The sequence below is a fragment of the Amborella trichopoda genome, chromosome 3, assembly GCF_054954075.1.
Source record: "Amborella trichopoda isolate Santa Cruz 75 chromosome 3, AtrichopodaSantaCruz75HAP2 v2.0, whole genome shotgun sequence".
Taxonomy (NCBI): domain Eukaryota; kingdom Viridiplantae; phylum Streptophyta; class Magnoliopsida; order Amborellales; family Amborellaceae; genus Amborella; species Amborella trichopoda.
Window position 1 is genome coordinate 26,294,212 of NC_142338.1, and position 22,563 is coordinate 26,316,774.

At 36.6% G+C, this 22,563-nt stretch overlaps 1 protein-coding gene across 1 annotated transcript in view; it reads left to right on the top strand.

The window, feature by feature from the left end:
* Positions 1-22,563, top strand: part of LOC18437332 (uncharacterized protein ycf23) — a 33,302-nt gene that overhangs the window by 7,697 nt on the left and 3,042 nt on the right. Inside the window, exons 3-7 of the mRNA XM_011626213.3 lie at positions 3,727-3,801; positions 15,529-15,591; positions 15,786-15,845; positions 20,602-20,691; positions 20,783-20,890. Of these exons, the coding sequence (XP_011624515.1) occupies positions 3,727-3,801; positions 15,529-15,591; positions 15,786-15,845; positions 20,602-20,691; positions 20,783-20,890 (396 nt within the window). The remainder of the gene's footprint in view (positions 1-3,726; positions 3,802-15,528; positions 15,592-15,785; positions 15,846-20,601; positions 20,692-20,782; positions 20,891-22,563) is intronic.

A 22,563-nucleotide genomic window follows, 5' to 3' on the forward strand; every position in this document is an offset into this window, starting at 1 on the left:
ATTGTTTCTTAGCTTTGATTATGATTTCGTATATTTTTAGAAAATTTTCAGAACTTTTACAAAAAATTATTTTTTTGCTCTAAAAATATAGAAAGGGCAGAATTGATATTTTATGGTTTAGTAAGGGCAGTGGGACGCCCCTAATTGAACTTGAAATATTGGTCTTTTTTTATATTAGAAGTCCTAATTGTATTAGGAGTCCAACTTGGATTAGGGTTCCTACTTGGACTAAGACTCCTATTTAGAGCAAAATTTAAATTCAAATGGATGTCAATCTTATCCTAGTTTGACTAGAAATCGACATGAGTGATAAGGTTCCTAAAATTCCTCCCTAAATCATGATGGCTTATTTTTGGGATTTCTGGTTTAAATAAATTTTCTTTCTCACTTCACATTGGGTCTTGAATGGGTATTGCCTTCAAAAAGTGCACCATCATTGTGGTAAGTGGGTGTGAGGTATACTAAGTCCTAAAGGGTAACCCTCGACAAAAGTAAGTCTTCCCAGCTTAATTTATTTATTTTCAAATTATTAGTTCTTGATTTATATTTATTTACATAAGCCCTATTTGTGTTAGAATTAGAATTTGAAGGTCTGAATTCAGCCTTGGAATAAAGTTTTATTTTTGCAGTAAAAGTAAATGATTCTAAATTGTAATTTTTTTCTATTTCTACATGTATTGTGGCAATTGTAATTTGAAATTCCACTTCATCATCGTCATCATTTAGTATTTTCCCAATTAATTGGGGTCAGCTGCATGAATCCTGGTTCTCCATTCTGCTCTATTAAAGGCCATATCTTCAGTGAGTTCATAAGTCCCCATATTTTTTTTAATTGTTTTCTATTGTAAATACCTAGAAAGTGCAAAATCAATATTTTACAATTAGTAGGGGGGTTTCATTTTAAGTGAGATCCATGTGTGGTGGGGGCTAAGGGCCCAACTCCCACATGTGGGAAGGCCACATAGGGGTGGGTTGTGGTGCCTACAAGGGCCACATGCCCCACACTAAGTGGGACTCCCCTAATTAAATTTAAAATATTATTTCTTATTATATGTTTTAGAAGTCCTAATTATGTTAGGAATCCTATTTAGATTATGATTCCTATTTGGACTAGGACTCGTAGTTAGATCAGAATTCAAATTAAAATAGAAGTCTATCTTATTTTAGTTTGACTAAAAGTGGATTTGGGTGTCAAAGATTCCGGGGATAAGATTTCGAAAATTCCTACTTAAATCATGATGGCTGATTTTTGTGATTGAAGACTCACATTTGTTTTTTCTCAGCCCCACAGATTACTAGGAAAATTCGTCAAATTGGATTTTAATTAAGATAGACATACCCTAGATCTCTTGAAAAACTATAAATAAAGGGGTTCTAACCTTATTTCATTCATTTAGTTCTCTTGTCCCTCTCTCTCTACTCTCTCCTCTCGACATCACATGTCTCTCTCTATAGTTTCTTTCTCATCTCTCTTCCTTAGAGGGTGGAATCCCGAAGGATGCCTAGGGTGGCACGCCAACCCTATGGCTAAGGAAGGGAGCACACCCAGCGTAGGTTATAGCAGGGTGGTGCATGGTGGCATATACCCTAAGGGCTTTAAAAAAACCCCTAGACCTAGTTCAGGCTCTCATACCCCTGTTCTTTAAAGGATATTCCCTAAGGAGTCTCCCAATCTATAGAATTCAGCAGGGCCAAAGGTTCAACAAGTGTGCTATAAGTGTGGTAATCGAGTGTGGGGCATACTAAGTCCTAAGGGGGTTACCCTAGGCAAAGTTTAGTAATGCTTCCTAGCCTAGTTTATTTATTTTCAGATTAGAAGTTCTTGATTTGTATTTATTTACATAAACCTTGTTTGTATCAGAAATCGAATTGAAGGTTTGAATTCAGCCCTTGAATAAAGTTTTATTAATTAGTAAAAGTAAAAGATCCTAGATTGTTGTCTGCCCCCTCCTATTTCTATAATTGTATCGTGGCAATAATAAGTAGAAGTTCTAGTTATCTATAGATAAATTTTTAAATTCATACTTGAAATTCTGCATGGCCACACTTTTCACTTAGACCTAGATAATGGATAAACAGCATTGTTTACCTAGAAAAGGACCGAGAAAGTAAAAATTTAAAATGTTGGAGAGAGCATAAACCAAATTCCATAGAGATCTTCATCCATTAGCATGACAATAGAATCAAACATGGTCTAGAGTGCGATTCTCAATAATCATAAAGCATGAATAGCACAAAGGGGGACTAGACTTTTTTTTTTTTTCTCAAAGGCTTAAACTGCCAAAAGACCCATGTATCTTCAACTTGTCAATGTCAGCCTGCCTCCAATTTGATGGCCAATGACAGGAATCTTATAAATTCACTGTACTAATCTAGTTGTTATTGGCCCTGGAAATCTGCCGTAACCAAATGCTTTTAATTTCCTACATTACCTCTCTCTTCTCTTATAAATTTTTAGGCACTGTCCTTGGATCATAGTTTTTGTCGGATGAATAAAGTTTTAGACTCTCTATCTTTCTCTCTCTCATACACACATGCACATGCACACACAACCAAACCTTCCTTCCCAAAACCACAACCTAGTTTCCAAACCTTGTGACTTTCTCTGCCACTTGTTCAAATGAAAGCAAAACTTATTTCTCTTGTCTTTGTCATTCGTCCATAGATAACATTATGACTCGTGAAAACAAAGAAAGGTCTACATTGACAATAAACATGGTAACTTTTTTAGAAGAACATTTAGCTTACCGAATCAGTGGCTGCAAGTCTTTAAATTTCAATGGAAAAATCTGTCTCCATCATCTTTTTGTTTGGTATGTATGTGGTCAAAATTGGAGTATGTGACCCCATGGCTTTAATCATCTCTATAGCGCACGGTATCAAGTTTATTGTCATACAAAGATGAATGTTGGAGAAAGGAGGTAGTTGCGCTTGGATTTCTAAATCTCAATAATATAATTATCCCTTTCAGGTTTGATTCTCCATATTACTTTAGTGGGATTTCTAAATATCCATGGGATCATCACTTGTTGGAAGACAGTAAAAACAACAAACTGTTTTTTCCCTTTTTTTGCCCTTAGCTAGTGAGCTTAAGTTCCAACCTCAAACTTAATGTGCAACTTTAAGTGACTTCCAATTGAGCATAGTGACTTGAGTCCTAACTAAGAACATTCTTGAGAGCTTTTGTCAAGGTTATAGTAAATGTTTTACTTTTAAATCCTTTTTTTTCCCACAAAACACATAACTATGTTGTCAATTTTCTTCTCCATCTATACATGGTTATATCATCCAGAGTGCGTCGAATTTCATGTTTCCCATGCAAACCATGATTGAGGTTGTAAGTTCCTTGGAAGTTGCAAATCGAACTTCCCATTTCTCTATAAATCTCTTTGTTTTTCCATGAAATATGGTGCTACCCTAGTTTGAGTGGAATGTTTAAGCAAGTATATGCACTTTGTGCCAAGCTAGTGAGAAGTGTGTTCTTCAATTTTGTTCTCTGAATACTAAAAAGTAACTCATGTTGTTTGAAAGATCAATTTTCCATTTATCTCCTTCTACTTGGTTTGCTGCATAGGCCATTTACCATGTGTATGTCAAGGTTCTACTCTTCTTTACTCAATAGAAGCATTCTTACATCTGAATATGTTCTCTTTAGTATCATGTCTAGAATTGTCTTTCTTTTTTTTGTAAAAGATCTCTAGTATCACGTGTAAAAGCATTTTGCAGGGAGGAGCAACGCATGTCGACATAGCTTGTGAACCTGACTTGGTGAAGCTTGCAGTCAACATAACTTCTCTTCCGGTGACTGTTCACTCTCTCATTATTTTTGATTGGATTGCTTTTGTATTTTATTTTTTTAAATCAATTTTTTTTTATTTGATCGAGGAAAATTGTAGTAGTGCTTGAAAGTCTAAGGGATTGGATGCAAATATTAACTTAAAAAGAAATTCTGTGGGGAAACTTCCACAAACCCAATGCATGTTTTGGATCTTATTCCATAAGCCTAGTGTTAGGCTCCCTGCTTGGTGCATGCTTGTTGGCCAGGGAACCTCCCTTGACCCACCCAATTCAGGAGAGAGAAAGTCCCATGAGCACTATGATGCATGTGTGCTACTTTGGTGCATGTAAAGTATTACTCTTACGGGCCAGTTCTTTACACGTACACTGCACAACAAGGTAGTGAGCTAGACCATGGGCTTAAAGTACTACTCTTACGGGCCAGTTCTTTACACGTACACTGCACAACAAGGTAGTGAGCTAGACCATGGGCTTCATGCTGTGCTTGGGCCTTGCATGAAGCCTTGTTCAAATTGAAATTTTTGGCAGGAGCATGGCGGCCTTGTTAGGTGGTGTGCACCACTCAAGAAGGTGCGGTCAGAAGGTGAGCATTGTGTTGGAGTTATGGCCTTTCAAAGCCTTGTAACCCCAACATTGAAGCTCTTGATCATAGTGGGAGTTTACAAGAGCAATGTGACTCTAGTGTCGTGGTGCATTGGGATCAAGAGTCACATAATCCCGAGAGTTTTATATATAAATATATGGGGAATGATTTCATGCAACAGTTGTATAATAATGTAATGAAACAGTATTCAAAAACCATATTAGTGGCATTTATGACCCCAATTTTTAAATATGCACTCTTCTTATTCCAATGAACAATAAAAAAAAAAAAATTGAAAACACACCCTAGAAATGTTTCTTAGCCCAATTAACATAAGCCGTCCATTTTCTTAAGATGCTTAGATCTAGGCCTTAGATGGATGTTTTTCCTTTTCAAATTTTTTAGATACCTTTGCTATCATTAGATGAACAATGTTGAAAAAGAAAAAAAATGGTCTTGAGTTCATAAAGGCCAAGATCTTGAAGTTCACCCAATGGATGGTATAGATTCATTGTTGGAGGAAACTCATTTTAACCATATCTAGGATGTAAATTGAATTTTTTTTTTTTTTTTTTTAAATTGACTATTGGGATGAAAAGAGGATATGTGAAATTTTTGGGGTCATACAAATGCTACAAACATAGTTTTTTAAAAGTGTGGTTTCATTATAATAATATACAACCGTTACATGGAATCATTCCCCTATATATATATATATATATAGGAAGATGCTAGGGTAAGGCCACTAGCTCACAGAATAGTATAAGTCCAATGGCTCAGATTGAATCTGGGTCGATTTGACGGTCGAGTGTGTTTAAATTTTAATTTTTTTTTACAAATCCAAATCACTTGAAATTTTAGGTGAATATTTTTTCTCATCAAGCCGCACCTAATAAATATATATAAAAAATAATCCGCAAAATTAAAAATGACCAAATACCCCCAAAAATTTACAGGGGCATTTTTGTAATTTTTTCACGTAAAATATTTTTTTAATATTTTTCGAATATTCACCTATTTTTTATCAACACATGTCTAAAATTTCAAGTGATTTGGATTTGTAGAAAAAAATAATTAAAATTCAAACACTATCGGGCATCCGTGATCGTTAGATTGGCCCAGATTCGATCTGAGCCATTGGGCTCATTTTTTCTTATGAGCCCATTGGCTCACAGAAGCTTTTTCCATATATATATATATATATATGGAAAATACTATACAATGCTTATAGGCAAAATGAACAGTGATTTCGCCTATGCTCATCACCATCCAAAGTTCATCGCACGGTCACAGTTGTTCGGTAGTATTTCAATTTTCATTTTTTTTCTACAAATTTTAATGATTTGAAATTTAGAGCGTGTGTTCATCAAAAATAGGAGAATCTAATAAAAATATATAAAAAAATTTTTGTAAAATATAAATTGACCAAAATACCCTTGAAAATTTACAGGGGTATTTTGGTCAATTAATATTTTACGAAATAGTTTTTTCATATTTTTATTAGGTGCGCCTCACTAAGATGTACACACGCTCCAAAATTCAGATCATTCCGATTTATAGAAAAAAAATGAAAATTGAAACACTATCAGACAATCATGACTGTGCGATGAAATTTAGACAGTGATGAGTATAGACGAAATCACTGTACATTTTCTCCTATAGGCATTGGAAAAACTTTTCCTAAATATATATATATATATATATGAGTTAACTCTAGTCAGGGTCGGTTATTGAATTTTGCCTCATGACTATGGGATAGCTAGAGTATTTTGTGTGATTTATCTCTGTATGAGAAGGTTAAGGCTTTGAGAGGACATAAACTTAAATTCATGACATGGTAAAAGCATTAAACTTCTCATAGAATGTGCATGTACAGTCGCAAATGGAAAGGTGCTCTTCCAAATGATCCACTATGAAGAAACATATACATGTGTCTAGAGAGGAACCCTCGTATCCATAAGAGTGCATGTCCTGAGAGGTACACCTGTAATCCACTACAACTTGAGAGTCCCGAGCCATTTATGGGTTTGACTTTGATAAATCAAATCATGATCCCCTGATTAGCACTGAGGGTCATAGGTTTGTTAAGTCAATATTGAAAAGGTGACTTTGGATTCTGGGTCTAATGGAGTGAAGTACTTCGATACCTTATTCAACTCTGTAGGATCTTAATTTTCTTTTTACATATTATTCAAATGATGCCAAAACATGTTATTTTGATGGAGATTGCTTTGGTAAATTTTTGGAGATTTTTTGGAATTTTTTGAGCAAGAAATTGGATTTTCCTTAATTGTCTTCAGAAATGACAATTAATAACATACTTGAGGGACCCACACATGACACCCAAATGGCCAATGGGTGTCCATGTGGGTTCATGGGGAAGTTGACGTCATGGAGGTGATGTGGGGGTGACATCACCCATGGGATCTATTTGTCATTTAATTGTTTATTATTTAATTGGTGGAAGTTTGAAAATTCATAAATTGGATTTTGTTACTTGTTTTATGAGTGGGATTTGAGGTACTTTTAGAAAGGGCATAGGATTTGATATTTCCATTGAATCCTTAAGGACATGTGTAGTTGTGCACTTAACCACCTCACCCATGTGATATCATGTGATTGGTTGAACATGTTTATAAAATTGGAGGGAAATTTAATTTCAAATGTTTGCTGTAAAATGTCCCAAACAGTGTTTTAAAATGCGGGATTCGAGAAAAAGCGTTGGGGGGACTGATGTGGTGATGTGGCTTGATGCGGTCCGGATGCGGGTGCATTGTGGCAATGTGGTTCATAAATATAAAAACATTATAAAAAGTATAAGAAAAGGTTAATGCATAAAAAAAAATATGGAGGTGATATATGTGATAGTAAGTATTAAGATTATTCATTATCTCCAAAAGTATTAGTTGTCGGAAATTTTGTATCCACTATCGCGTGATAGAAACTAGAAACTTGAAACTAGCTTTATAAAACATTCAACAATCAACAACCATAAGCACAAATCTGCAACAAAAAACTTTAAAGTTACAAATTTTATGAACTCTTTAATCTTGAAAAGAGTTTGTGAAGTCCATGAAGTTCTTCGACTCGATTTGTAAACTTTTATCAATTTTATAAATCTATAAAAATGTTGTAACTTTACGATATCAGAGCATTTATGAAGATCAATAAATTTATAAACTCATTAATTTGTAACTTTATTGTATTAGTCCATGAAACTCTTTAAAGTTACAAAATTTATTTGAAACGTACTGGGAAAAGTTCTTCGATTTGTAACTTTTAATCTTTATGGACATTTAGTTTGTAGTATATTGTATTACAAATTGAAGAACTTAAACAATTACTCAAATTTTTTTTTGATTCAATCGATCTAGTTAAAGCCATGGATGTGGCTGAAAAATGCTGTTTAGGTGGTTTGATACTCTCCCAAACCCTTCCCCCCATTTTCAAAGGTCAAAATGACCTTATTGCCCTTGGTCGAGGGGTACAATTTTGAAAAAAATGGCGGATAGATTATGCAGCTTGATGCGGCTCTGATGTGGAGGGATGCGGCTATAATGCTGGTGCATCTCTCCAAACCGCATATGCGGGAAAGTGCGATGCGCTGGGTGGCGCATAGCGCCTGATGCGGCCGCATTTTAAAACACTGGTGCCAAATTCCATAAGGGTAAGCCCTTTGTTTATTAAGTTGAGTAAGTGAATTGAGCATTGGCATTTTTATAAAAAGGAAATTTGGAATGAATTATCGTAAAATGGAGTATAACAGTGCTTTAATCACATTCACACATTAAGATGACATGATGGAGGATGAAAGGCTAGGATCAATGTTCAAAAACGCAAAGGCGGCTGCCTAGTTGGGCGCCTAGATACCTGAGCGGCCCCTTAATGGGAGGGGGTTGTGGTGGGGGTCATATGTTGTTTTATGTGTGTGTTTTGTAAATGTGTATGTGTTTAGTGTGTGTATTGTGCATGCACATGTATGTGTATGCGTGAGGTCTCATATGAAATTCTTAAAAATCATCCTCTTTGTTTCTTTTTTCTCTTTTGGATATGCATTTGTGAGAGAGAGGTCTCGAACACTTGGAGGCTATGGAGAGAGAAAGAGAAAGAGAGAGAGAGAGGGACCTCACATCGAACACTTGGAGGTCATTTTCTTCTTTTTCTTCTTTTTACATGTAAAGAGGGAGCATATAGGTCCATGTGGCACATCACTATTCCTTTAGCTCTCTCTCTTCCTCTTTGATAGTTTTTAGTGAGAGAAACATTTTATAAGAGAGGCACGCCCTTCAACTTTCTTTTTCCCTCTCTTCTCTCTCATCACCTCATTGATTTTTAGTGAGAGAAACTCTCTCATTGAGACTGACACGCCTTCCTCTTGTTGTTTCTTCCTATTTTTCATGTGAGAAACATCCTTGTGTGAGAACGTAAAAGTATGTGAAGATCGAGTTAAAGAAAACTCCATTAAAGCTCCAATGGAGCTTGGTTTCAAGTTTGGATGAAACCTTAGCTCCATTAAAGCTCTGTTGGAATTTGGTTTCAACCAAGGATGAAATCCTAGCTCCATGGATGTTTGATTCTTTGAAGTATGTGAAGATCTAGTTAGAGCAAACTCCATTAAAGCTCCAATGAAGCTTGGGATGAAACTGTAGCTCCTGTGGATATTTGATTCTTTGAAGAGATCATCATCAAGCACTTTCATGGAAGCTTTGATTGTTATGATGATCCAATTTGATCTTGATTCATGTGATCTTGAGTTTGCATTGATTCTTAAGTCTATGGATTTGATTCTTAGTAGATTGATCTTTGTTTTAGGAGATTTCTATAGTTCTTTCTTAAGATTTAATTGGCTGATTTTCTTTGCAATTTTTGGATCCAAATCAGCCGAATAATTCACCCATGATTAATTTTGGTGACCTTTTGAAAGGGTAGCTATACCCTAATTTTTTCCCACATTCTTGGATCCTATTTCTTAAGTCCATAAAGTGTAGATGAATAGATGCTTAAATTGCTTCCCAATTTGATGATGCGAGATTGGCCGATATCTTATGGCATCATGAAGTCATCCCATGGTACATAGCTTAGACTTTAGCTGTAAACCAGGCAAAAATGAGCTCATTGTATGGCTTCCCCTGTTCAAATGAATTATGCATTTATAGTGTTTGGTTTTGGCAGAGGTGAATATTGAATTTGATGTGTATGATGTAATTCCAAAGTCATGTATTATTTGTTGATGAAATTTGGATGTTTATGTATTTTTGAGATCAAGTGTATTCTTATGTGTATAATGAATTTCCTTGGTCTATATGGTATTTGGACTTAGACATGGCTACAATTAGAGTTGTAATTTTCCTTTTTAAGTGTATTTATAGCCAAATTTGGTTGCTGGCATTGTATAAGTTAATGTAAGGCTGATGCAATTGAAGTATTGCACGTGGGAAATTTTTTTGAATCATGTCACTTGGACTTGGTTTTATACACTATCACACTGCACGGTACGCAGGGGACTAGGGACCTGGAGAAGGCCTGTGATGCCCATTATGACATGACCAAGGTGTGTGAGTGTGCCCAACAGTCACCTTGGGAGGTTGCAGCAGAGGTTGACTGCTAAGTGCCCCATGATGTTTGAATTTCAAATGTTGTGACCATAGTGTATACAATCCCAGGCTGAGACCCTTGAAGGGCCATTTGTGGCACTATATACCTTATAAGTGGAAGGCATAAAATTGGGCCCCAACACTTTGAACCTTGTGTCCCTGTGTGTGTGTTCTTGTGGGTTTGGTTTGGGTGTGGGTGTAGGCTGAACTTGACTCCAAGAGTCCAGGCTTCAAAGTTAGGCTAAGGAGAATTAGCCGCCCCGTGACACCTAGCATCTCACCTTAATACATGATTTGATGTAAGTAACATGTATTGAAGACATGGATATTATTATTCATCATCATCATCATACCCTTTTCCCAATTAATTGGGTTGATTTTGTGAATCCCGCTCCGCCATTCTCCTCTATTAAAGGCCATACCCTCTTTGAGGCCAAAAGTCCCTATATCTTTTAGGTTTCCTTCCAACCACGTCCTTTTGGGCCTACCCCTTGCCCTTTTCATTCCTTCCACTTGAACTAACCCACACCTCCTAACTGGTGTTGTATTGGGTCAGCGCCACACATGGCCAGCTCCTCTAAGTGTGCTCTCTTTTATCTTATTGCCTATTAGTGCCACACCTAATTTTTTCGAATGGATTCATTTCGAATTCTATCTCTTCTTGTCTTGTCACTCATCCATCTCAACATCCTCATCTCCGCTACACTCATTTATAAGTATATTGTTTTTGTTCCCCCAATATTCACCCCATAGAGCAAAGCTGGTCTCACAACTGTCCTCTAGAACTTGCCCTTTAGCTTCATTGGTGTGCGGCGATCACATAAAATTTCAGTTGCACATCTCTACTTCGCCCACCTAGCTCTACTTTTGTGTGCGACATCTTCCTCAATCTCTCTATTTTGCTGAATTATCGATTTAAGATATCAAAAGTGCAGTCTTTTTTGTACTTCCTGGTCATCAATCGTAACGACTTCCTCATCTCTACTCCTATTATTACTAAACTTGCATTCCATAAATTCTGTCTTAGTCCAACGAATTTTAAAACTTTTGGATTCTAGAGCATCCCTCCAAATTTTTGACTTTGTGTTGACGCCATTTCGGGTCTCATCAATCAAAACTATATCATCTCCGAACAACATGCACCACTGCACCTCATCCTTTAGGCCCCTAGTTAAGTCGTCCATAACTAAGACAGAGTTACGGGCTCATTGTTGATCCTTGATGTAGACCTATTGACACTGAAAACTCACTTGCCGCTCCGCTAGTTGTTTGTACAAGTTAACGCTCCATCATACGTATCTCTCACCAAGTCGATGTAGTGTCTGGAGACTCCTTTCTTTTCCAACACCTGCCAAATTAAATCTCGAGGTGCTCTATCATAAGCTTTCTCTAGATCAATAAAGATCATGTGGAGGTCGTTTCCCTACGCCTTAAACTACTCTATCAGTTGCCTAAGTAGGAAAATAGCCTCGGTTGTTGACTTTCCTGGCATAAAACCAAATTAGGTTTCAGATACACTCGTTTCATGCCTTAGTCGTTGCTCAATCTCTCTTGTCCAGAGCTTCATAATATGACTCATAAGCTTGATCCCTCGATAGTTCGCAAAATTCTGTATGTCTCATTTATTCTTGTAAATAGACCACAACACTTTTCCTCCATTCGTGTGGTATTTTTTTTGTTCTCTACACCTTGTTGAACAACTTCGTCAGTCAGTTAATGCCAATCTCCCCTATGTACTTTCAAACCTCTATCGGGATACCATCTAGTCCTAAAGCCTTTCTTATCTTCATCCTTTTCAAAGCTTCTTTCATTTTCGACATCCTAATCTTACAAATGTATCTATTACCTCCGCCCTCATTTATACCGACATTTTCTTCTACTGTTATGTTCCCATCGTGTTCGTCATTTAATAATTTTTGAAAATAAACTCTCCACTTTTCTTTGACCTCGTTATCCTTCACCAAGACCCTTTGATCCTCACTCTTAATGGATTTAATATGGTTTAGATCTCTACATTTTTTCACTCATTTTTACTAATTTGAAAATATTTTTTTCACCTTCTCTTATTCCCAGTTTATTATATAGATTATCATATGCTTTAAGTTTAGCTTTATTTACTATTTATTTAGCATTTTTCTTAACATTTGTATATTCTTTTAAGTTTTGATTGTTAATATTACACTGCCTAGTTTTATAACATGATCGTTTTTCGCTAATGGCCTTTTGAACCTGATCACTCTACTACCAAGTTTCCTTATCAGAATTTCTTTTCGCTATAGATTCTCTAAAACTTCTTTTGCCACTTTTTTAATATAGTCATCCATCTCATTCCACATAACATTAACCTCATGTTCAGAGTTTCATCTTCCTTCTTTAACTAATTTTTCCCTAAATAAGTCTATTTTCTCATTTTTTACGTTCCACCTCCTAGTTCTTGGACACCCATTACTTTCACCTCTTCATGTCGTCTACTATCCTTCCCTACATGCCCATTTAGGTCATGTCCTAAAAAGGTCCTCTCTCCATTTGGTATGTCTTGGACTATTCTATCTATGTCCTCCTAAAATTCTCTCTTAATTTTATCATCTAATCCTACTTGTGGTGCATAAGCAATAATTATATTAATTATCTCTTCCCCTAATACGAGTTTAATTAATAGGAACTTATTACCGATTCTTTTGACATTAACTACTTTTTCTTTTAAATCTTTGTTTACTATTATGCCTACGCCATTTCTATTGTTATCCTTTCTTGTATACTGAAGTTTATACCAATCTATTTCTTTAGCTTTTTCTCCTTTCCATTTAGATTCCTGTCAACAGATTATGTTTGCTCCCCTTCGTCTCATTGTATCCACTAGCTCCATACTCTTGCCTGTAAGCGTTCCTACATTCCATGTGGCTAGACGATTCCTATTCTCTTGAGCTAGCTTCTTTACTCGCATTCGTCAAGGATGTCGTGGGAACCCTTGCCTATTTTTCACCGCAATCAGGCGGCGCTGCGGTGCATCGCTTCTAGGGAATGCCCTAGCTGAACCTTGCTCATTTCTCACCGTACCTGGGGTTTGGTACGTGCTTCTGGGGAACGCCCTAGCTACCCCTTGCTCATTTTTCACTGTACTTGGGTTCCGGTACAACGCGTCACTTTTGGGGAACACCCTAGCGTAAGCAGATACTATAGGCTCAAGATTCATGGGAAGTTTTGGCAAAATTTTAGGTTGGCTGCCTACCTAACACAACCCAGCCCTTTTACCCTGACATGGGACAGGTTAAGGGAAAGCTTAAGGTCATCACCCTTCTTAGACCTAATTTGATACACTAGTTATGATTTATAATAAATACTCCAACAAGTCTTTCATGGTTTGGTTGCAAAATTTCCATGTCATATGCTAACACAATATTGGTTGGACTAAAATATTTTTACAACTATCATTAACTAATAAATACTCCAACAAGTCTTTCATGATTTGGTTGTGAAATTTCCATGTCATATGCCAACATAACTTTGGCTGGACTAAAATATTTACAGCTATCATTTACTCTTCTCGATTATGTAGTTTTAGAAAATCCAACAGGCATAAGACATGACTTCTTACCCTAGTTATGATTGATAGTACAGTGATTTAGATGTCAGACAATAAGCCAACAAATTCTGAGAGCCTCAGGCCAAAAGTTCAACTGAGCTAACTCAGACGAACTTAGGCAAGCAGTAAGCCACCCAATATATTTGGTAGATGAAGTACTTGGAGGCAAGTCAATGCATGACAATGTTCAATGCATGACAATGTTTCATCAATATATCAGCATTCCTTTTTTCATTATAATTACACTAAGATACTTCTCTTCAAGGTCGAGCTGATCATACTTTACCACCGAGGTTTCTCCATGTCTTTCCATAAACTAATGGAATATATGGCGTTGACAATCATTCTTACCAATGTGCACATTTAAAGTGACCATCCCAAAAAGGAGCTTAATAATTCTAATATAATACATTAATTTATCCACATCAAGACAAGAATAGCTGATTATGGGGGAACAAAGTTTTGCCATCTCTGAACCTAACCAATAACTCCTCTTGGATTTTGTAAGAGCTACATTATTAGAAAGTCTACAGTAATTTGATACAATTAAATCTTTTTGGATATTCGATAAATTAGAGAAAGAAAGCACATAAATATGATGAAAAAAGGCTTATGAAAGAGCTAGATACAAAAATGTGCAAAGCTGAAGAAAAACTTAACACTAACCATAACATCCCACGTTGTTATTATCAACATTAACTTCTCTTAAGCGCCTCATCATTTCAAGCTGATAATTTGCTCCATCCGCTTCAATTTCCTTTATCTTCTTCTTGACTCGGAAATGGGAAACAAAATTCATATTATTATTCCCAGCAAAATTCGTAGGATGCATCCGTCATTATTTTCTGATTGATTCTACTTTGTGTTTTATTGGAACTGTATATATGCTTTCCTTCTCCAGTATGTGTAGTTATTGTGATCCTAGAAATATAGTTGTGGATAACTTTTGAGCATAGCGGGTTCAAACCAGCATGTATACCTGAAAATTATGTCAGCCCAAATTTGGCTTGCATTGAAAACTACACTTTGTCCATCATGTAGCATCCATATCAATGATTAGACATTACACTGCTTTTACTACATTTGTGGCTAGACCAGTTTTTTGACATTTTCTGTGTATGACTTTACCTCTGTGGCAATGGTACACATTGCCTTAGGATTCTCATTTAGAGTGAACACAAAATATGGAGGGCCGGACTCAGCAATGGAAAGAAGCTCTGAAGGCCAGAAGATCGAGTTTCTATATAATTAAAATTATCTTGGCAATCCTTTTAGGTTAAGAACAAATTCGCACATCTACAATTTCCTTTTGTTTTTGGTTCCAAATTTCTCATTATTCTGCAGAACAAGATTAGTGAGAGATGCCGATACCCAGTGTAAGAGTTTGTGGTTGCTTTTTCTCTGTTCTTTTGGCGTGTTCCTTTTCTGTAGGATTGTGTTTCTATGCACTATATGTTTGACATTTTGCGGGTAGTAATGAGGAAACCAACTGCTATGGAAGTTGCAAACTAGGTGTATAGTTTAATGTACTCCCACATAATAGTGGATTTTTACTTTAATTGATATTTTGCAAAGCATGGGGTTTCCAATGAGATAAATTATGGATAACGGCTGAATCTGTTTTCTTGAATTAGTTTAGCTATTGATTGGTTCTCTTTCTTCATTCTACTTACCATGAAATATTTATGCTTTAAGGTTTAAATTCAAGGTCAATGAACTCCTAAGTAAATCGACTTAAAAATATAGCCTTTCAAATGCTATTTAAGAGAATTATACCTTACAACATCTCAAATACTATTTTCTGTAGAATGTACATGCTTGGTTTATGAGAATATAGTATCGGTATTCTCGCATGAGTTTGAAGTTTTAGAAGCATTGATTACATTGGAAATGATAATGTTTTAATCTTTCTTTAGTGTTGATTTATTTTGGTATTTGTATGAGGCTGAGAGAAAGCTCTCATTTTGTAGATTTGTGTTTCTTCTGTGGATCCAGAAGCATTCCTTGCTGCTGTGGAAGCAGGGGCCAAGATGGTTAGCACCAAATCCGTTGAATTAATTAATATAATTCTTTCTGCAACACAATGCTAGACCTGTCTCTCAAGATGCCATCTTTCTTTTCTGAAAATGAAAGGTCACTTTGGAAGAATTCGATGTAAATTTCTAGTACATTTTTCCTTTTGTCAATGTTAATGATTATTTATTTTTACTATTGCCGGGTTATGCAGGTTGAAATTGGAAATTATGACTCCTTTTATGAATTTGGAAGAATATTTCCTGCAGAAGAGGTACTAAATTGCCTAAATTTGGAGATGCGTGTGACTAGTTTATATGCCTAGGTCTGTCCTTGTTATTGTTTTTTTTTTTTTTTTTTCACATGCTTGTCTTAGATTAAGCTTGTTAGTTGTGAATATATTTTTGAATTCATTTGGAATTTTGAGCTTGAACTGTCTTAAATCACTTCATTTGGTGCAAGTTGAATCAAAAGGGAAATGAATGTGATTGTCCTTGGCCGGAAAAATCTTAGAATATCAGTTAAAAAAAAGAGCGTAGACATAGTTTCAAAAAGCGGTAGGCGGGTCCTAAGCAGCCTGGGGGGTCCAGGCCACCCAAAGCCTAGGCGGGCGCCCAGAACCTAGGCGGCCAAGTTGAATCCAAAAAGGATTCTAAAGTTATATATTGTATAAAATATAAGAATAGGTATTTAGGGCACATCAGAATTCAAAGTATACTGTACATTAGCACACACTCCATAAGCATAACCAAAGTCAGTCCATATCCAATTGAAACTTAAAATTTACCAACCAAATTACCAAACCAAAGTTACCAAATACCAAACTAGTGGAACTACAAATCCACTATCTACAAGACCACAATACACAACCAAGAGAAAGAAAACAAAAATGAAAGTAATACTTGAAGACTTAAAAGAATCTTCAATAGTGCAATAAATGGTCAAAGTTTAATCATTATTCAACATTTATCATTCATCAATCATCATCAGAAAAATTAGGGTCAGCTGCATTTGCATCATATTCATTGCCGTTGGAGTCATCACCCTCCTCGACATATTGGTCGTCCTCCTCCGTCTCTTCTGAATCTGCCTCGTCTTCCTCCACCCTCGTCCTTTGTGCAGAAGATCTAGTGGCTCTAGGAGGGTCGGCTGATGTCCCTGAAGCGTCCATGACCATGTTCCATGTCAATCCTTTTTCCTTCATGCCCCTCAACTTCATCATCATCAACTAACCACTCCATAGCATCGTCCATATTTTTTGATCTGATGGGGTCTCTCTTAGTAAACCTGTCCTTCAAGAATCGATTATACTTGACATAGACTAGGTCATTGAGCCTCTTTAATTCAAGCCTGTTCCTTCTCTTTGTATGAATCTAACAAAATCAAATGAAACCAATTAAAATGTATGGTTCATGTATTATTAATACAATTATACAAATTACCCTTACGGCCTTAGCCCTTCAAAAGTGCTCCAATTGCATTCACAATCGGATGAGGAAGTGGTTAGGTTTAAGATCCGAATGGCCAACTTTTGTAAATTTGGAGAACAACACCCATATTGGCTCCACCAATTGGCTGCAAAGATATTGAATAAAATCATAAATAAATAATAGAATTATAAAAATGAAACTTGATTACTTGAACTTGATGAACTTAAGAATATTATTCGTACCTGGATCAATTTTGGTCCTTTGCCTCATCGTCATTGGACTCCCAAAAGACTTTAATGAGCACTTGTAATTTATCAGCCCATCAACGCATATAATATCCTGGATATCAGGATTAGGGACTAGCACATCTACACACTTATTAAATCCAGTCATAATTGTGTCATTTGTGTGTATATCCTTGTCAACATAAAAAAAAAGCTGGGTTCAAATAATAATCAGCTGCATGCAATGGTTGATGTAGCTGCCTATCCCACTTTTCATCAATAATCTCCCAAACAGGCTTATAACGGTCCTCATCATCATCAAAAATTTGGGCTATCTTTCTTTTGCATTTCTCCATAACCTCATATATGTAGCTAATAGAAGCCTTGTCACTATCAACCATGCGAAGGACTTTGACAAGAGGAAAAAATACCTTAAGAGCACCCTTCACCCCTCGCTAAAAAGCTGAAGAAAGGATAATATCTTTCACCTTCTTCCAACCTGATCCTTGGACCACTTGCATGCTCTCCAGTCATCGGAGGTAAACATTTGCCTCAACTGCACTCTCCTCGAATGTATGCTATCTAGGCATAAGTACCAGGTCGCAAATCTGAGGCCCCAGGCCTCACATTCTCTTTGTTCTTATAAATCTACGCATCATGCTGAGGGTGAGATGGTAGCTATAAATGAAATTTGTAATTGACTTTGCCTTCTTCACTGCACCTGTTATCTTGGTTAAACCGCCTAGAGCCTCAAGCATGAGGTCTATACAATGTGGTGCACATGGTGTCCAAAAGATTTAAGGATAAGTTATGCGCAACAAATTAGCTGCAGCAACATTAGGAGCAGCATTGTCTGTGACAACCTGTACAACAAGATGCTCCCCAACCTCTTTGATTCCCTTCTCTATAACTTGAAATATGTAATGGGCATCATGGATATGATCAGAGGCATCAATAGACCTCAAAAAACCTGTCCCTAAAGGACAATCTCAAGCAAATTCATCTGACTTCTTCTCTTCCTATCACTCCAAGCATCAGTCATAATATAAATCCTATACTGAGCCCATGCATCTTCTTAACTTCTACAGCTTCCTTCGTGACACTCACCACTTTTTTCAAAAGAGGCTCTGAAAGTTCATATGGGGTTGGGGGTTTCATCCCAGGCCCAAATTGGCCAATTGCCTTTACCGCGGCATAAAAGTTGCTTCGGCGAGCGGTATTGAAAGGAATGCCTGCCTCATAAAACCATGTAGCAACATAATAAACAACTCTATCTCTCTCTTCATTCTATTTTCAATGGTGCTTTGTTTTTTTGTTTTCTCCCCTGCAACCTCAGGGTCAGGCCGAGGCAAAAAACTATCCATAGGGCCTCTAACCCGAGTCTTCTTACTCCCAGAACCAGAAGCAATTACAACTCCCTTTTCCCTCCCCCTAATAATGGATTGTTCTACCTCTTGACATCGCTCCCCAATCCCATCCTCATCACTATCATCATCATAATTGACTCGAACCCCAGACCTAATCTCTGTTATGGAGGCAAATCTCTCATCTTCTTTCATTTTACTATACTAAAAAAATTGGTTATTTCCTCTTTAACAACATCAGGAATCTTTTTACATGGGGCAACATCCCCCTGATACCGGCAAGATGTTTCTTGAATTGGTTTATGCCCCCTTTTGTATCATTCTCACAAAACTTGCATCCTATGCAATTTTTATCATTAGGATCTTGGTTGTAGCCATAGTTCTAACTAGGATCACCGCTCCTATTAGATCCCGAAGAAGACTTCTCAAAATAATATAACTTATACAAGCAATAAAAAAAATCACTTACTTTGATTGTTCAATCTCCAAACTTCTACCTTATAGATGCTTCTAAGGAATCAAAATCTTCCAAAAAACCCCCCAATAGATTTATAGAACATCAAAAATTAAATCTAATATCAAATGGTGATGTTTTGATCAATTTCTCATAACTTTGAGAAACCCTTAAACCCTAAAGAAATAACCAAAATTCTAGTTTTTTGGGGGCTTTCTCTCTCTAAACTGGTTCTAATTAGTTTTAGGTTTCAAATGAACCTAAAGCCCCCATTTATGGCCCCTCAGTGTAAATAAAATGGACAAAAATAGCCCCCACCGAAACCTTTTTTTGCCTTTGGGCGGGGCAGTGTACCTGAGCGACCGCCTAGGCCTGGGCATGGGGCAGCTGCCTAGGCGGGTGCCCAGGAACCTCTGCTTTTTTTGGGCACCTAGGCTTGGGTGATGCGCCCAGGCCACCAGATCCGCTTGGGCGGCCGCCCAGGCTTTGGGCGGTCAGCTTTTTGAAACACTAAGCGTAGAATATCTTGTAGTGCTCAGTCTGTTTGATAATCTTTTACGTATTTTATTTAGTTGTGACTGCTCATGTTGAGCAAATTCCAAAAAATGTGAAACCTCCTTGTATTACTTGTTACCTCCTCTGTTAAAGTTCCTATCTGCAGGTTTACACTTTCTGGACTATGAATTGCATTGTACTTTTCTACATTTTCAGATACGTCATCATTTTGATAAGTGCTTTTCACCTACCTGGCTTGCTTTTATTATCCTCTATGAGGCTTCCCTTTCTTCACCAATGCAAACGCAAAGCTAATCACATCCTTTTTGAGGAATTGAAGGTGGCAATATGGAACAAACACAGTATATGAAGTCAACTTTTTATTTCTTTATTATTACCAACTTGTCTGCTTACATGGGCCATGTACAATGAAAAAAATATAAAAATAAAACCTACTATAAGGATCCACTCTTGCTGCCTTTAAACATAAACTTTATTCATAAAGAAAGAATCAATTGCAATAATGAAGTATGAGTTAAGAACTGGGAGGCTACTTACTAGAACAAAAGAATACCTAGGATAACCCCCACAGGACTTAGTATACCCACTCCAGATAACGAAACCAATGACTCACCATTCTTATAGTCCCTTCTAAATCCTCTTCAAGATAGGAAACATGCTCTGGCAAACCCTAATGTGTTTGGGCAGAGAGCATAACCAAGAGCGGGAAAGTATTGAACAAATTAGGGTTTCGTTTTAACCCTTATCTTTATTTATTTCTTCACTGTGTCTTGATGATGGACAATAAATTTCTTCCTTGAATCTTTTTTGGTGATTGTCAAATATTGTATGGATATCTTTTTTGATTTACTGTAGACTAATAATAATAGTTCTGTATCCTTGGAGAAGTATATTTTGTACATATGCAATAATGAAAAGGTGTACTTTTACAATATAAATGAAACTTGCATTCACAGGTCAGATATTTGGCTTACCAATCGATGCATTTAAGAAAGTGATGTCTTCCAGGTGTCTGCTCATATTGTCTCACCTACTTTTACAGATATTGCAGTTGGCAATAGAAACAAAAAGGATTCTCCCATTGATTACACTTTCTGTCACTGTTCCCCATACACTCCGCCTTCCTGATCAGGTCAGTTCTTAACAGAGATATGCTTTTGCAATAGGAGAAATTCATCATCACATAACAGACACTGATTCAGTATTCCAATTCAAATCTACAGGTAAAGCTAGCAGAGTTATTGGAATGTGAAGGTGTTGACATCATTCAAACTGAAGGAGGCAAATATTCCAATCCTTCGGAACCAGGTGTTCTGGGTCTGGTCGAAAAGGTATGCGTTATGGTTAAGGGTATGGGTGCTATTATATATTATGGAACATTTAAATATTTTGTTTTAATTGGATAGAGCCATGACTTGTTGTATATACAGACTCAGCAGTTTTTGGGAGTCTATGATTATATTGGTGATAAAATCTAAATAGTATCTATTTTGATGCCCAAAGTTCTAGCTTTGTAATTTATTAATGTCATACAAGTTCCTGGTAAGAATCTGTCAGTTAATATTTCACTTAATATTGGTCACTTGTTCCTAAAATATTGATCCTTATGGACACCTAAATTTTAAATTATTGTAGGAAGTGAAAGGTGGCGATATAGATCACACACGGTATATGTAATATGTAATAAAGATTTTTCAGCTACTATACAGGCGAGTCTACTTACATAAGCTAAAGCTATTATAATACAAGGATCCTCACTTGCTGCGATCTAATAAGCTCTTTTCATTCATAAAAATAACAAAATTGCAACAGGTAAGTGAATCAAGAAAACGGGAAGCCTTTACTTGAACTAGTTACCTTGGATCACCTCTAAAGGACTTTAATACATCCCATTCCAGATCACCTACCTCGATGATGCACTGATCACGATCCCTACTGAATCTCCTTAAGATGGGAAGCTTTATGGTAAACCAAGATCACTAGATGTCGTAGAAGAGAGCATAACCAAATATGTGCCACAAGGGCACACCACAACAAAAAGCAGCACTCATCACAAAACAAAAACTAAAACAAATTACAGAGGCTAGGTATCTATGGGGAGTACCACCCTAGGATTTCTAGTGTGGGGTGCGAGAACCCCTTGTGAGCAAGAGAAATAGAAGAGAGAGAGTGGAGAGGGGCATGCAGAATAGAGAGAGAGAAAGAGACTTTATGGTGAGATGGGATTTCTATGGGATATGACCCTTATTCATAGTGGTGTCTCCAAATTAGGGTTTACCATCTTATTGATATTCAACATGCACCGTTGATCAACAATGATCTTTAGGGTGAATAGAAGCTTTTAATCTGAGTCCTCTGTTCCTAAGTCGATCATAATGATGGATGGAATGATTTAGAACCATTATCCCTTAGTTGCCTTGACCCATTCTCTTTTAATTTGAAAAGATAAATCTCTTATCCAAAAATCTTGCTTAACCTTGTTAAAAATCAGTAAGACGCTTTCCATGTCTTCTAGAACACCTTCTTAACCTTTCTAATAATTATCCAAAAATAACCACCAAGTTCTACTTGGTTAACAAGCTGAAAATGATAAGGAAAAGGTGGGGTGTGTGGGTGAAGAAGCCCTAGTGGGCCCCACGCCCCACAACAAATGGGCCCCTATGTGTTGGGACCTTTGCTATTGGGCCTCATGTGGGTCGCATGAGATTTCATCTGTGCCCAAAATAATTTTAAATCCCTTCCAAGTATTTTAAAAAAAATAAATTTTTGATGTTGAAAATCCCATTAATTTTTTTATTAAAAGTTTGTGATGGAAAATAAAATATGAAATGTGCTTTAAAAATTCTTTTTGGTGATTAATAAATTTTTATTAAACGTAGTTAAAAGTGAATTGGATACATCGAGAAGGCGCTCCATTTGTGCTAGTTCTTGTGGTCCATAGCTTATTTTCTCAAGCTAACCCAACAGAACCCATGACCCACAGTCAATTGCAGGGGCTCATACT